Source organism: Phocoena phocoena, chromosome 2, assembly GCF_963924675.1.
Source record: "Phocoena phocoena chromosome 2, mPhoPho1.1, whole genome shotgun sequence".
Classification (NCBI taxonomy): domain Eukaryota; kingdom Metazoa; phylum Chordata; class Mammalia; order Artiodactyla; family Phocoenidae; genus Phocoena; species Phocoena phocoena.
Window position 1 is genome coordinate 159,024,307 of NC_089220.1, and position 16,578 is coordinate 159,040,884.

Here is a 16,578-nt window from a genome sequence, read left to right on the forward strand (position 1 = left end):
ACCAGGTTTTTAGGAAAGAAAATTGCTTTCCTAAGAATCATTTTGGTATCAAAACCAATAACTTAGCTGGTGCTTTTAATCACCTTTAGATAGTCCATGTTTTGAGCCTGAAAGATATTAATTTGCTTAATTTTGATGGGGAAGATGCAGTATTATTCACTGGAAAATAGACATGTGATACAGTCTTATGGTCCATTATATGTGGATATCGTATATATTATTTACTCTTCCAAATAATATTTTCTTGCTTTGTTCAAATTTAAATATAGACTGTGGACATTCATAAAGAGAAAGTGGCTCGAAGAGAGATTGGTATTTTGACAACAAATAAGAATACATCAAGAACTCACAAAATAATAGCACCTGCAAATATGGAGCGTCCTGTAAGGTATATTCGGAAACCTATTGACTATACAGTTCTGGATGATGTGGGCCATGGTGTCAAGGTAAGCATTTTATATTATATTAACTTGAAATAATTTGCATATCCAATAAATATTTTGGATAGGAAATATAGTGAGAAAGCTGATTTTCTTAAAGAATTAATAGATTCTCTTAGTAATTAGCAATACAGTTTTTATAGAACATTTATTTAATACTAGTTATGTATTATACTAAGCTTGGGGCAGAATTTTACATGTGCAGTAGGCTGTATTCAAGAAGATATAAACACTTAAAAAATGGCCATTCATTTGTTAAGCCGTTTGAATCCTAGACTGATGTTATAAATTTGTGTTGTGAATGCCAAGTCTTGTTTTCACTACTGAATGAATATTTAAGAATAAAAAATGTATATGCTTTCCAGAATTGGTTTAGAAAGTAATTTATAAATACTTTTATTCATTTATTCGTAAATATGTGTGTATTAATACATCTATGTGGATGTGGATATAATTTCAGCAGTTTATGCAAAATGAAACAATTGTGTGTAATCTTGTTCTGTGCATCACTCCCCACTCTCCCACCCCCTGCTCCAACAGGCTTTTAGGAAAGGGATTGTTTGTTGCCCTTGTCCATTTCTTAGCATGGCAGAATTAGCTGCTCTTGAAGGATACCTGTAGCTTCTCAACTTTTTAGATATTCATGTGTTATTTTGGAAGCATCTGGAATGACCTGAATTCTTTCGCTATCTTTGCTCAAGATAAACTATTCCTCTGAAATTTGGTAGTCCCTTTCTTAGAGGACCATTATTTGATTTTGTTTCTGGTCTCCAGAATATTTACAATAATTTTTTTAGGGGTCAGCTAGAATCTTGAAGCTTTTCCTAGCTGGTTATCTGCCTGGTGCTATTGCTGGATTTGTTGCATTCTGACTTATCTGGGGTTCCTGATCAAGAGGGGAGTATAGCTGGCGACATCGCTCTTTATTCTGCTCTTCTCAGAGACTATTGGAATCTCCCCTTCACTGTCAGGCTTGGAAGTCGGAACACTTTGCAAATGTAGAGCAGGTTACTTGTTTCTTGTATTTTTATCCAAGGATGTGGCTAGGGTTGTCTAAGAGCTTAAGTTCAATTTTAATTTAAGATATTTAGACTAGATTGATTTAATTTGAATTTTGAGAATTTGGAAGAACTTATAATATTATTACCTGCCTTGGAAGTAAAAATTATGTATATACATATATGCATATACATACACCCGTGCACACACATTCTCACGTGCTCACTTCTTCCCCTTTTGCTTGATTTTTCTTCCTACCAAAGCAATATACACTCATTAAAAAAAAAAATCTGTCACCATCTTAGAAGTGATTATCCTCTATTATCTCCCCACTAATAATTGTGTTTAACAGTTTAATACATAGTACATAGCAGAGTATAAAATGAAACCAAATTTTACAAGGAAATTTTGGGTGGGAAAATTTAACTATTTTATTATGTATGTATAAATGAGAAATGTAAACACTGCATAATATATACTGAAAGTCTGCAGATGTGAATTTTAGCAATCTGCTTTTTGTAATGTGGATACTTTATAGACGCAGGTTTGTGTTTTTTTTAAGTTTTTTATTGTAAAATATACATAACATAAAATTTACCATTTAAATGTACAGTTCTGTGGCATTAAGTACATTCACATTATTTTACGGACTATTTTGAAATATTTTTTTGACCATGGGTAGGAGGGTGGGTGGTCAGTGAGAACAGTGTATCTCAGAAGCTGATATGTGGCTTATTTGTCCACATTTTGTTTCTGTGATATACAAATACATACAATTATTTTTCCCCCAGTAGTCTCATTGCAGCTATATTGATCCAGTTTTATTTCCCTAAGAAATCATTGTTGGCTTAAATATTTCTAGAGGATTGTAGAGATCTGTGAAAGTTGGAAATTTGGAATAGTTAATGAGCAAATGCCAGGGCCAAAACTACAAAGAGGAAAACTGTAGATTTATTTTTAAATTAGTGTCTAAAGCACTTTTAAGGATTGGAAGACACTGTACTTACAGTTCTAGAGTTATTTTATCTTTTGCCTACTTTTCTATTTAGAAGTTTGTTTTCTTACTGATTTGTAAGGGTTCTTTTTTCTATCAAAGAAATTAGCTCCTTATATTTTGGCAAATATTTCCTCATCCTGCTGTTTGGCTTTTGACTTTGATGCTTTGGTATTTTAAACAAATATTTACAGGATGTTAAAAAATTGTATCCAAATATATTAATATTTCTTTTTAAAATTATTATTTTTTTTCTTTTTTTTTTGGGGGGGTGCTGTGTTGGGTCTTAGTTGTGGCATGCGGGGTCTTCGTTGCGGCGTGCAGGCTTCTCTCTAGTTGCGGCTTGCAGGCTCTCTCGTTGAGGCACGTAGGCTCAGTAGTTGTGGTGCGCAGGCTTAGTTGCCCTGTGGCACGTGGGATCTTAGTTCCCCAACCAGGGGTCGAACCCACGTCCCCTGCATTGGAAGGCGGATTCTTTACCACTGGACCACCAGGGAAGTCCCAATATTTCTTCTTATAGCTACCAAGTTTTGTGTTGTTTTTTACCCCCAAGATTAAATATTCCATCATATTTTCTTCTTTCATGACGTAAATTTTAGTGTTTTGGTATTTGTATTATTCATTTAATTGATATTTATTGTGTTAATGCATTTTATGCTATGAAATAGGTGGTACACATAAGTTTAGTAAGAATTTAAAATATGGAAAAGGTGTCTTAAGGTAAGTCTGGTTTGACTTTTGGAAACAGTGTAAGATATAGATAAGAGAATCCTTGCATAGAGAGACTACCAGAAAGTTTGCCTAAAGGAGAATAAAAAAGATGAACAATAGGGCTTCCCTGGTGGCGCAGTGGTTGAGAGTCCGCCTGCCGATGCAGGGGACACGGGTTCGTGCCCCGGTCCGGGAAGATCCCACATGCCGCGGAGCGGCTGGGCCCGTGAGCCATGGCCGCTGAGCCTGCGCGTCCGGAGCCTGTGCTCCGCAACGGGAGAGGCCACAACATTGAGAGGCCCGCGTAACGCAAAAAAAAAAAAAAAAAAAAAAAAAGATGAACAATAAAGTTCATCCTAATAAAATAAAAATAAAAATACTAAAGTTCATCCTAATAGAAGGAAGAACAAGGTTTCAGAGTATGCTTAGACTAGAGAAGGCTTGAGCACTTAGTAGAAACATTTAAAATTATTTCTGTTAAACAGTTATAATAATTAACAGCTTTATAGCCTGGTTCATAACTTATGAAGGACTTTCCACATATGTTTTTATTTTCAAGCCTTGAAAAGACCATGTGATCTAGGAGTTATTACATTTTATTAATGGAAACACTAAAGCTTTATAATACATAGGAATGGTATTTTTAAAAGGTTTCGATTTTATTAGAGGAGTGAGCTAATGAATCATTTCAGAGAAAGAATTGGCATCTTACAGACTTTCGTACCTGTGGTATGCAAAGCTTATGATCTACTTCGGGCTTGCAGGTAGGTAGGAATCAAAGAGTTCTATTTTCAACCTAAGGTTCCAAGGAAATGGTAAACTGACTCATCCATAAATGTAAATGTTAAGGAAATGAAGTGAGATCTTAAGGAAATAAAAAGCCTAGTTTTGAATGTGTTTGGGGGACACTGAAATGGAAAAATTTTGTAGGTTGCTAACAATTATATTTTGAGTTGTAAGGTATAGAGATCATTTCCTTCCAACACTCGCTAACCCCAACACATTTGTATACATAAACATGCACTTAAGAGAGGAGTCTGTGCTCCATAAGAGGTTAAAGGTTACACCATTGCATAGTAGCAGAGTTCAACTAGAATTTTCATTCCCAGTTAAATTCTCCTTTCATCCTTTCATCTGGGACCAGTTTATACTTGTATGCTGTTTTTTTTGTTTGTTTGTTTCTTGTTCACTTGAAACAGCAAATGAGGGAAGATGTGTGGTCATATTTAGAATATTTCTAAGTTACTTTAGTATTTAGTGTATTACAATGCTATCATATTAATAAATCTTATCTTCAAGGATAATAAAGTTATTCAAGTTTAATTTCTAAATCCAGGTGTGAAATGTAGTGGCTAGGTAGGATTCCAGACATGGTTTAATCAGGATAAAAATGAGTCATATTATTCTAAACAAACACTAAAGAATACCAAGATTCTGGCACAGTTTCTAGAAATGAGAATATGTCAAAGGATATTCCATTTTTGGATGATTTCCTTAATGTTGCTTCTGTGGTCACTTGAAAAATGATAGATACGTATTTAGAATGGCAGGTATTATGGAAAGAACTTGAGACCCCCACGCCCCACCCCAAAATGTAGGCAAAGACTGCAACCTGAAGGCATTTTTTTCTTAAGTGGCGTGGTACAAGTAGGATGCTTTGGACACATTATTTCATACATATAAGCTAGCCAGTTTTCATAGAAGTAGCCTTTAGGATCAAAGCAGCTTTTCTTCAGTTTTGAATTATGGTCAAAATTGTTCAGAAGAAAATTTAGAACTAGAGCAACATATAACTTTCTACTAGTGTTGGCCTGGTCAGGATTTGTATTCATAAGCTACACATGAGAGGGTATCCAGACCCTGTTTGCTTGTTCCTTAATTAGAATCTGGCTAAGCTACTATTGTGATTGTAATTTTGTTTTTAAACACTGAGGTGCTAGGTCCTTTTCTGAATTTGGAAAACAAGCTGTGATTTTGAATTTTAACATTTGCAGTTTATCACTCTTTAAAATAATATACTACCATTCAAATAATGAATACTCATACATGGGCATTCATTATCCAGCAGTCTTAGGTCTTGTACACTGATGTATTAAAGTAGCCATACATTTAATGAGGTATGGTGTTTGTGTTTAAATCAAAATTTGTTTTTTAAATCATCTGTGATTCAGTTGGATTAATTTCATAGGATAAAATACTGACCTAAGAAATTATTGGAGCTGCATGAGATTGGCATAATTAAGTGATTTCCTTATGAATGTATTATTTTGAAAAAATATGTGATACCCATGAATATTTCCCTGCTGCTTATGGATATCTTTTCTTTACAAAATATTTGAAATATGACTGGGTAAAAAAGCTTATTAACATGAATTGAGTAACTGTAAATGTAAACCTGTCCTATCAGATATAACTTATCTAGAATTAATTTCTACTTTTTCCCCCCCTTTTTTGCAACGTAAAGTGGCTAAAAGCCAAGGTAAGAGTTACTACTTATCATTTGATCCACAGTTTCCCCTCTATATCGATAGAGCTGCAGAGCCACTAAAATTTGAAAACTTTTCCTATGTCTGTCTGCTTTTTCCCCATAGGATTTATGTAGATTAAATAAACTCAGTTCAAATCAGCAACATTTAGCTTGGATGTGTTAATATATCAAAGATATATTGACATCTGCATTTATATAGGAACATTAATTTTGCTAACATTTATTGCTTTGCTCATTTTTTGATAGTTGCCTTGCTTTTATTGACTTACAATTAGGAGGTTTCCCAGGCATTATATATGACTTTGTTACTGAGTTGTTGGGATAGAGGTGATTTTTTTAGATGAATATTTTAGCAAATTGACACTGAGATCTGCAGTTCATATTCATGCACACATTTCAAAAATTTTAAGAAACCCAGCATTCAAATTGCAGATAAGTTAGATCTCAGTGAACATTTTTAACAATAAAATAATATATAAAATTCAATGATCTCACCTGTATTTTACAATAAATTGGTATGGAGGGCATAAAATAATAAGAAAAGCCAAGTGCAAGTGGTATCTTGACTTTTTAAAATGTAGTACCAAAGTCTGTTATTAAAACTGTCTGGGAATCCTTATTTCACATTCTGATAATAAAAAAAATAATACATGGTGTCAAAACACCAAGAGAACAATTTGATATAAAACTAAAAGCTTTTCTTTCCACATTTTAGCATGGAAATAACCAGCCTGCAAGAACTGGCACACTGTCGAGAACAAATCCTCCTACTCAGAAACCACCGAGTCCTCCCATGTCAGGCCGGGGAACATTGGGGTAAGAATTCAGCTACATCTTACAAGAGGATTTGTATGTCAAAGGAAGAGATGTTTTTGTGACTTAAGTAAATGTATGGATCCTTGTGACGGGACCCTTTCTGTGTGATAATACTACCTTTTACAAATTCATTTTGGTTCCTATTTCCTTGAACAGAATCCAAAATGAACCTGCCTGTTCTGTAATATTCTCTAAGGAATTCTGTACTAGAAAAGTTTTTTTGTATGTATGTAAATGAGCATTATTTATTTATTATCTTCTAATTCATTAAAAATATAAATACATATATAAAAAGATTTATATATGAATCTGAGTTACGTTTATTTAAAATGAAATGACCAGAAGGTTCCATATATGGTGTCTTCACATGTATTTGCAATATTGATATTACAGAGCTTTGAATAAGTGGTCTACTTTGTGTACTTTGGTTTGCTAGCCTGCAGTTCTTCTGTTGCCCCTGAGACTTGGGGACTCTTTACTTGGAGTACTTCTAACTGTGCTTCTGCTGGTAATCTTAGGGCCCTTCATTCTAGAGTAGCTTTGTAAGAAGGCCAGTGGAGAAGTAGAGAAGGTAATTGTGACTTCTTCCTTTCCAATTTTCAATCAATACAAATATTGAATACTTCGTAAGACATTTCTGAAAGATAGTTCACTTTATTATAGAAAATTAGACTCCTTATTTTTGGTGGAGGGGTGGGGGAATCATTTTATAGTGACAGGGATCAGCAGTCAGCTTTCTTATAGAATCTTAGTTTCTATTTTCATTCTGTAAACACCTTACCTCTGAAAAAACATACAAAGTTATTAAATAGAAAAGTTAAAATCATTTATTGAGAAGTTAATGGCATCACATCTAGGATCAGAATGTACTTGTTCATGTATCTCTAGATTGAGATAGGAGTAAATTGCACAGGAGATATTTAGCTTCCATAATATACAGGGACAGTGGCTTGTGGGTTACTGATCTGGGAATAATATGTGTTTCAAAGTTTGATATTACTGAGCATTAAAAAAATTATAACCATGAGTTTTAGAAATAAGATGAGAACTTTTAAATTACCCTTTCCATTGGTTTTCCTAAGAAAAGGCAACAAATTTTAGCTTTTGTGTTAAAGTAACAAGATTCATACACCCCAATTAAAAATGTTTTTTAAAAACAAACTTTATTATTAAAAAAACCCAAAACTTGTGTTATACTTGGTTATAAAGGGACAGTCACAAATTTGGGAGAAAATACCATTTATCTTTCTTATTCATATTCCTTTCTCTATTATGCTTCTTTAGACGAAATACTCCTTACAAAACCCTGGAACCTGTTAAACCTCCAACAGTTCCTAATGACTACATGACAAGTCCTGCTAGGCTTGGAAGTCAGCATAGTCCAGGCAGGACAGCTTCTTTAAATCAGAGACCGAGGACACACAGGTAAATTTTTAGGTTGAGCCTTTGAACTGAGAATGTGCATTATTGATTGACAAACTCCTATAGAGTTGTTGGTAACGGTAAAGTGCTAGTCTAATGCTAATATAGAATGTAAAAGTTTGAGGGTATTAATATTGTATATGTTCCTTTAAATATATGTTATAACTTCTATTTTTTAGTATCTATTTATACTGCTAGCAGATTGCTAGTATTTCCTCCTTTTGACAGAGGTACAAATGTATATTTGGATGAAGTCTGAAGAATGTTTTTTTAAAATGGTCTTTTAGAAAAGATTAAGGTAACCACTCTTAAATTTTTTGGATAAAAGGTTAAACATCAGAAACTCTACAATGTGATTTAAACTTTAAGAGGTTGGAGGAAAGAAAACAGTTTAGATCTGAGGAAGAATTTCTTAAGAGAGTTGATGTACTAGAATATGTTACTGTATAAATTCATTAAAAAAAAGTTCTAGAAATCAGCTACCCAGTGGATTTTTAAAAACTTGGTTATGGAACATAACATACATTCAGAAAAGTGTATACTTTATTAAGTATAACAACTTGATGTATTAATACAAATTGAATATAGTTATGTAACCATCACCCAGATCAGAAAATGGAACATAACCGCAATCCAGAAATCCCCCTCAGGCCCTTTCCCAATTATTGCCTCAGCCTTCCTCCCCTCAAAAGTAGCCACTTTATTTTTGCGCAAGTTTATAAAGCCAGACAAAATTATCGTATAGCTCAATTTGTTTTATTCTTTGATTTTTACCTCTCACTTAATAACTTGGGCAAGGACCCTCTTTACCTTGACTTTTAGGATGGTTTTATTAGAAATACAGATTGGTAAAATCATTTGGGGGGCTTCAGTTACGCAGGATATATCACGCTCTTAGATGCTATGTAATTGCTGTTTGTTGTTATTGTTAGTAAATAAATTGTCATATTGATATCTGCAGTTACTGAATCAGGGTAAGTTCAATGAGGACCAAAATTGGGTTTTTTAAAATATGTTTATTATTGAATTATTATACCAAAGCATGGTTGTTCTTTATAGTGGATGTAGTAATAGTTTAATCATATTCAACAACTAGTTAGTTAAGAGTTACTTCATTAGATATCACGGATATACCTATGAGATATAGTTCTGTTTTTCAGGAGCTTGTTCTGTTAGAACAGGGATCAACAAACTTTTTTATAAAGGGCCAGATTGTCAATACTTTAGGATTTGTGGTCCATATGGTCTCTGCTGCAATTACTCAGCTCTATCATTGTAGCATGAGAGCAGCTACCAGCAACACGTAAATGAATGAGCATGGCTGTGTTCCAGTAAAACTTTATATATGGCACTGAAATTTGAATTTAATATAATTTTAATGTGTCATAAAATATTATTCCTCTTTTGATTTTTTTCTACTAATTAAAATGTAAAAAAAAATGTTCTTAGCTCACAGGTTGTAAAAATCAGACCATGGGCCAGATTTGGCCTGTGGGCTGTAACTTGCCAATCTCCATGTTAGAAAAAGGCACGTTAGCCAGTAATTGTGGAAGTGCATAAGTGCAAAAATATTCATCTGTCTGTGATACGGTGGTGGCAGAAAGCAGAGTATTGGCCAGCTTGGGAGGAGGGAGGCCTTCATAGCAAAGCTATTTTTGTTATATAAATAGTTTTTTTCCCCTTTCTATTAGTATGTGATAATGTGATTATAGAATGCTCATATTGGAGGGAAAAAACTTATCTAGGCAGTGCAAATCATTGCCCTGTTGGGTTTCTGGACCTACTGAGCCAATGATGTTGATTTTTTAAAGTATAATATGGAGCTTAAGGCTACACGTGTACATATGTACATTTGCATAATGTACATGTGCACACATACATTACTAAAACTGGTCAGTGCGAGGTTGTATACCTAAAGGGACAGTAAGTCCATAGAAGTAATTGGTTAAAGTTTAGTAGTATCAACTATTCTAGACTGTGCCTTGCTGAAACTTCATTATTGTCTTATATGTCTTTTTTTTGTCATTTGCTCATTTTTTCCAAACATTTCCCTGTTTTATTGCCATTCTCTGAGATGAGTGTAGGTTTACATACAAATTTCAGACTAAAACTGGTTACCGTTTTTATTAACTTCCATAGCATGTTTTGTGGCTTCCATCACACTATTTGTTAATGTCAGTTTTCAGTCTCAGTGAAGAGCTCCATGACAGTGTGGTTCATGTCTTGTTTGTTCACTGCTGTTTATATGAGGTTTTAAATAAATCCTTGTTGACTCATTGTACTATAAGATTGTATTGGTCATTCATGTCTCAGTGATCTCTTATAGTTCTGAGTACTACGTGACTATATTGGTTTTTCAGTAGTTGGATAAATAGAGTGAAACACAAGAACCACTTCAAGTATTAGGGTTAAAATTTATATTGGACTGTTAAAATTTGTCTTTATATATACTTGTGTGTATACATACAAGCACACACATATGCATCATAAAAGGAGTATTTAGTGGCTTTGAGTTGATTTTGTTCCTGAGTAAATCTCTAGAATTGCTATTTTCATGATTTTTCTCTCTCCTTTGCAGTGGAAGCAGTGGAGGAAGTGGAAGCCGAGAAAACAGTGGCAGCAGCAGTATTGGCATTCCCATTGCCGTGCCTACACCCTCACCACCCACTGTTGGACCAGGTATGTCATATACTCACCCATTTTAATATGTGGTAGTAGTTAGCTTTATTATGGAAGTCTGAAATAATTTAATTACATTAGATAAAACTATTTATTAAACTTATGAAATTGTTGCCAGAATGAAAGCAAATTTAAAAACAATTTTTGATTGGTTTTCACAGGGTCTTTAGAGTTTATGTTTCTCCTTACTTATAGAAAAGCATATTAAATAGCTTTATTAAATAACTTTTTGGACATTTTGCTTTAGAAATACTTGCCTTGGGCACAAGTCAAGAATGATATTTATTATTTCAAGAGCAAACCAATATTATTGATAATTCAACCAAAAGATCAGTGTCTTTAATGTGAATTATGTATCATTGAACTTTCATGTTGCCTTGTAGGCTATTAAGTATGTCAACTCCACTGTTAGCTGGTTTTGTGACTTTACTACATTTATGTATGGTATTCAATACGTATTTCAGTAAAATGCCATGAATATAAAATGGGATTAAGCTAGGAGAAGCTCTTTTACTTTTTAGATTATATAAAAATCTAAGAAATCATAGCAGAGCATTAAATTGGTCCCTTGATTTTTTTATTAAGTGAAAGGAAGACTTTATGGTGTTAAAAGTACACACTTTAAAAGTAAGTTTGATAATCAGAAGTTGTTAGGGAAAAATACTTAGTTTCTCAAGGATGTTGTTGAAAAAGGAGAAAAAGCTACTTATAAAAACAGGCATATTTTATAGTTAATGAAAGCATGAACTCAATGGCCTTTTTACCTGGTAAAATTCTTACTCATTCGAACATGCTTTACATATGGGTATCTTTCTCTTTTTTTCTTATTTCCAAAACGTACTTCCTTACTGTTTCAGAATGACTAGTTCTGTTTATTGCACTCTGACCTGAATTATAAACTATTTTATTAGAAAACATTTCTGTCCCTCCTCCTTCTGGAGCTCCACCAGCACCACCTCTTCCACCACTTCTGCCCGTGAACACTGTGATAGGTGAGACTGCATAACCACTGGAGTGATTTACCTTACTGTGCAGAGTTCATAGTAAGCTCCTCTGTTAGACGGCTCGCTTTTGTAGTTGTTAGGTTGTAGGTGGTAATACAAAGTTTAAAGTATAAAATCTAATTTACACTAATTTCTTCTGGTGAAAGGCCTCTGAAGTTACACAGAAACTTCTCTGTGATGTCAGATGCTTCTATGCCTAGTTTATAACCAATTTAATGTGGTTTGCATTTGTTCTGTTTAGGTTTTTCTAGGAATATTATAGCAGTGATTGTTCAAAAAAATTTTTTTTAATAGTGATGTAATATTTTTTTAAAGTGAAACTTGATTTGGAACTCCCTGGTATATACCACAGTCACAGGAGTGGGGTGAAGGTGGGGGACAAGAGGAAGAAGATGAAAAAGAGAATGGTGTGCGGTGTGGGGTACCCTGAGGCTTTCCAGTGGGTCACAGCTGAAAAACTCTGATATAGCCCAGGATTTATGGCATCTGAGGATGCCATGAAACATTTTGTTCAATAAAATACATTTAAATTGCTCCCAAGTTGGGGGAGACTGGATTGAGCATATAAGGAATTCCAAATATAGACTTGGTATAAAACCATTCAGCCTAGAAATGCACAGTAGCATTTGGGTGGAAATGGATAAAGAGCTGTTTCAAATATTGAGAGCTTAGGTGAAATAAAGCCATCTAGCAACTTCTTTTCAAAACGTTGGCACTTGTACTCAGAGGAGAGGGGAAAAGGAAGTAATAAACAAAAGACCCAAGTAATAGAAATTGTTGGCAGAAAGTCCATGTGGAAAAAAAATGCCCTCAACCTAATTACTAATCAGGAAAACAAAAACTACGAGATACTATTTTATAGCTACCAGATAGGTAAAAATGTAGAAGTCCACCAGTACCAAATGTTGATGAGGATGTGCAGTAACAGAAAGGTACGTTGCTGGTGGGAGTTTATTTGTTGATTCAGTCACTTTAGAACATAATTTGTTGTTACCCAGTCAAGTTGAACCAGGTTTCTACCTTAGATTTATCAGTTTCATTTCTAGATATTTGCCCTGGCGTACTGGTTCTCAAAACATGGTTATGGAACTCCTGGGGGTTGCCAAAATCCTTTCTTGGAGTTTTTGCGGTCAGAACTATATCCATAATAATACTAAGACTTATTTGCCTTTTTTATTCTCATTCTGGTACAAGTACACAGTGGAATTTTCCAGAGGCTACATAACATATGATAACATCATTTTTGACAACTAATGGATTGTGTATTTGTGTATTTGTGTATTTTAAAGATAAATCAGTTTTAATTTCTAATATGGTAATTAATTAATTATGGTAATTAATCAGTTTCTAATATGGTATAACCCACTTTAACAAAAATTTTTTGAGATTCTCTAATTTTAGAGTGGATCCTAAGACCATAAAGTTTAAAAACTACTATACTAGAGCAGTGGCTTTTGGAGTATGATTTACAGACCAACAGCAGCATCATCATGGGGGAACTAGTTAGGAATGCAAATTCTCAGGTCCCATTCCAGACCTACTCATTCAGAGACTCGAGCCCAGCAGCTGTATTATAACAAGCCCTCAAGGTGAAATTCTGATCACTGCTGAAGTTTGCCAACCACTGTTCCAGAGAAACTTGGGAACCATATTTAGGAATGTTCACAGTAGCGGTATAATAATAATAGCAGAAATCTGGATGCATCCCAGATGTCTACAGTGGAATGGATAAATAATTGTGGCATGTTCATATGCAAATAAAGCAATAAAAATGAATGATATATTGATATACTTCTCAACATGGATGAATCTTAAAAGATAAGATCAAAGGAAAACAGCAGGAATACATAATCAATACAGAATCATTCCATTATGAAAGTTTATAAATTTGCAAGGTCTCTATGTGTACTGTTTAAGGTTATAATTATCTATGATTTTTAAAAAACTGCATACAGTGAGTCCCCTACATACGAACGAGTTCCGTTCTGAGAGCGTGTTCATTAAGTCCAGTTTGTTCCTAAGTCCAACAAAGTTAGCCTAGGTATCAACTAACACAATTGGCTATGTAGTACTGTACTGTAATAGGTTTATAACACTTTTCACACAGTGTTATACACCAGCACTGGTGTAGCTGGTACTGCTGTAATTTTCAAGGTACACTGAAAATTACAGTACCTTGAAAATTACAGCAGTACCAGCTACACCAGTGCTGCTTTTACACTTGCTTCCGGACATCCTGGGCTTGAAATAAAGGTACTGTACTGCTGTACTCTATACAGTGCTGTACAGTAAAGTACACAGAAGCACAACCACTTGTAGAGGATGCACGCACGTGACAGTGTACATCAGACACGTGAACTAACTTTAAGTGATTGGACACACGAATGCATGTTCGCATCTTTTGAAAGTTCGCAACTTGAAGATTTGTGAGTAGGGGACTTACTGTATAGTGAAGAGAGAGGATGTTTAACACATATGTTTTGGAGTTTGGGGTTCAGAAGGGGCAAACAGAAGCTTCAGTGATACTGGTAATATTCTAGTTCTTGGAGCTGGGTATTTTTCCTTAAAAAAATATATGTAATATATGTAAAAATATAAATAATATTTATTTATGTAAACAAATTATATATAACCAGTATAAATAATTATATATATTAGTATATGTAACCATATGTATTATTTATATATAGCATGTATGATTATGTATATATCAATCATACACTGTTTGGTATTATTTATTTCATAATTTTATTTTAATATTAAAATAAATTCTAAAATAGGCATAGTTTGGAACTGCTATTAAATAGCTTTATTTTGGTTTTAAATCACCAAGACAAATAACCTGGATTTTATACAGTTTTTATATAAGTCAAAAGAAATATAGAAATCATTTTATTGAGATTTCTATTAAAAATGGTTAAAGGGTTACTTCTTAGCTCTTTGGAAAACTTACCTGTCCAGAGTTACTCGTTCATGAAGGCATTTGAATAGACTCTTATTTATGTGTTTCTGTTTAGGAATTGAGCATGTGGATGATTTAAATAATTAGTGACTGCCTATGGCTTGGGAGCTCCAAAATGTTGAATATTAGCACTTCTTTTAATGAACAACCTCTGCTGTATGGCTTTTTTCTAATAATTTATATGACCTCTAGGAGAGGTTAAATTGGATGACTGAATGAAAGTAAACCAGGATGTTGTCCTTTTATTTGCTCAGTCATGGGTAGATGTTTGGGAGGATAATGTTAATCCTGAAGTTACCTTTGGAAGGTATAGTTAACTTTAGAGGCTTTGAACTTTATATTAACCTTTAAAATTTTAAACTTCTGAAATGTTGGTAAATAAAATTTTAAGTATTGTTAATACTTTAGTTAGTTTAGATATGCATGATAATATAAAAAAAATGTGCTTTGGGTGTGTAGTATGGAAAAAAAGCCCTCCAAGGATATGGAAAAAGATAATGGATTTTCTACACAAAGCTGCCTTAAAATGTCCATGTTTTACAGAGTCCAAAATTTTTTTCAGCTTTATCAGTTACAGAAATGTAAGTGATAGGGCAAAGTGTGTAATTCTTAAAAGCTGGGAGATATACAACGAATCTGACATTATATATAAGTGCTTTGAAACTAGAAATTATACTTCTCTTAAAAATGATTCTACTATAATATGTATTGGTAATAACTAATACATTAAACATTCAACTAAATATAGTAGTACATGTGGAAAATATGCTTAATTGTTTACATTTTATAATTTAAGCCAGGTTTGGCTGGATAGATTCTTATACTGTGCTTCTGAAGATTTGGCAATGGAAAGGAGAAGAAGTCTGTAAACCAGATATTAAGATATTCACATCTAAAAACTGATGCTTTCCACCTCAGACTATCATTTGGTACTTATTTTCTTGGAAAGACACAGTTGACATATAAAAGCTGTATGTTTTAAAACGTTACAGAAAAAAATTTATACATTTTATTAGCAAAATACCATTTGGTATTATGCTAAATTAAAAGGCTTAAGAATATTACTTATTTACTTTTGCACTTTCCACACAGTATCTGTTTTTCCTTCTTTTTGTAACTTCAGAGATAGAGCTGTTTGTGTTTTATCTTTATTTTTCTCTTTATTTTGTGCTGTGGGCTTTAAAAAGTAATAAACATTTCTTGCTGATAGTCTCCTTCTCTTTGTGCTGCCATCGGAGGTGACGTGCAATGCTCAAGTTCTTTGTTGGTTGCCTTTGACTAATGCTTTTCAGCAGCCCCGGGCTCAGCTCCTGGTTCCCAGTATGGCACAATGACCAGGCAGATTTCTCGACACAACTCTACCACTTCCTCGACATCTTCTGGTGGATACAGACGGACTCCCTCTGTGACGGCTCAGTTTTCTGCTCAGCCTCATGTTAATGGAGGTCCACTTTATTCTCAGAATTCAAGTAAGCTTGTGCTTTGCAGGTGTAACCGCAGCAGTGGAGCTCCTTTTGAAGGAAATTATTTGAAATTGTTATTCTTGCCAGTGATAGACAACAATTGAAACCGTGCTAGTTCATGTTTATTTTTGTTTTAAGAAGTTAAACCTTGGGGACTTCCCTGGCTGTCCAGTGGTTAGGACTCTGCGCTTCCACTGCAGGGGGTGCAGGTTTGAGCCCAGGTTGGGGAACTAAGATCCCGCATGCTGCATGGTGCAGCCAAAAAAAAAAAAAAGTTAGACCTTGAAGCATATCATTTTAAGAATAATTGCTTATCCCTTTCAAAAAAATTCAGGCTTACTGAGTATACTCGTATACTAAAATTTAACTGATGAAATTTTTACTACTGTAAGTAGAACTAGAGAAGAAAACCACTGAAATTAATTAAGCTGAATTTATTTTTATTGGCATGTTTGATACAGTTCAATAACAGTAAACTTAAAAACATTGTGACAGTTTTTCTTTACAATAATATAATGAAATTGCTGGCTATCACTTTTAAGCTTGTTAACCTATACTGAAATGAGTTCCAAACCATTAAAAACCATTTGTGATGCCTGC

General features: G+C 33.9%; 1 protein-coding gene across 19 annotated transcripts in view; it reads left to right on the forward strand.

Annotated features, from left to right (window-relative positions):
* The window catches only part of ABI1 (abl interactor 1), a 103,752-nt gene that overhangs the window by 77,043 nt on the left and 10,131 nt on the right, over positions 1–16,578 (forward strand). For 3 of the 19 annotated variants that reach the window (XM_065872891.1, XM_065872889.1, XM_065872894.1), the window contains 7 exons: positions 270–446; positions 5,609–5,623; positions 6,348–6,448; positions 7,733–7,873; positions 10,449–10,549; positions 11,461–11,541; positions 15,808–15,984. In XM_065872891.1, coding sequence (XP_065728963.1) covers positions 270–446; positions 5,609–5,623; positions 6,348–6,448; positions 7,733–7,873; positions 10,449–10,549; positions 11,461–11,541; positions 15,808–15,984 — 793 coding nt within the window. The remainder of the gene's footprint in view (positions 1–269; positions 447–5,608; positions 5,624–6,347; positions 6,449–7,732; positions 7,874–10,448; positions 10,550–11,460; positions 11,542–15,807; positions 15,985–16,578) is intronic. The other 16 variants (XM_065872890.1, XM_065872895.1, XM_065872908.1 and 13 more) reach the window with 9 other exon arrangements.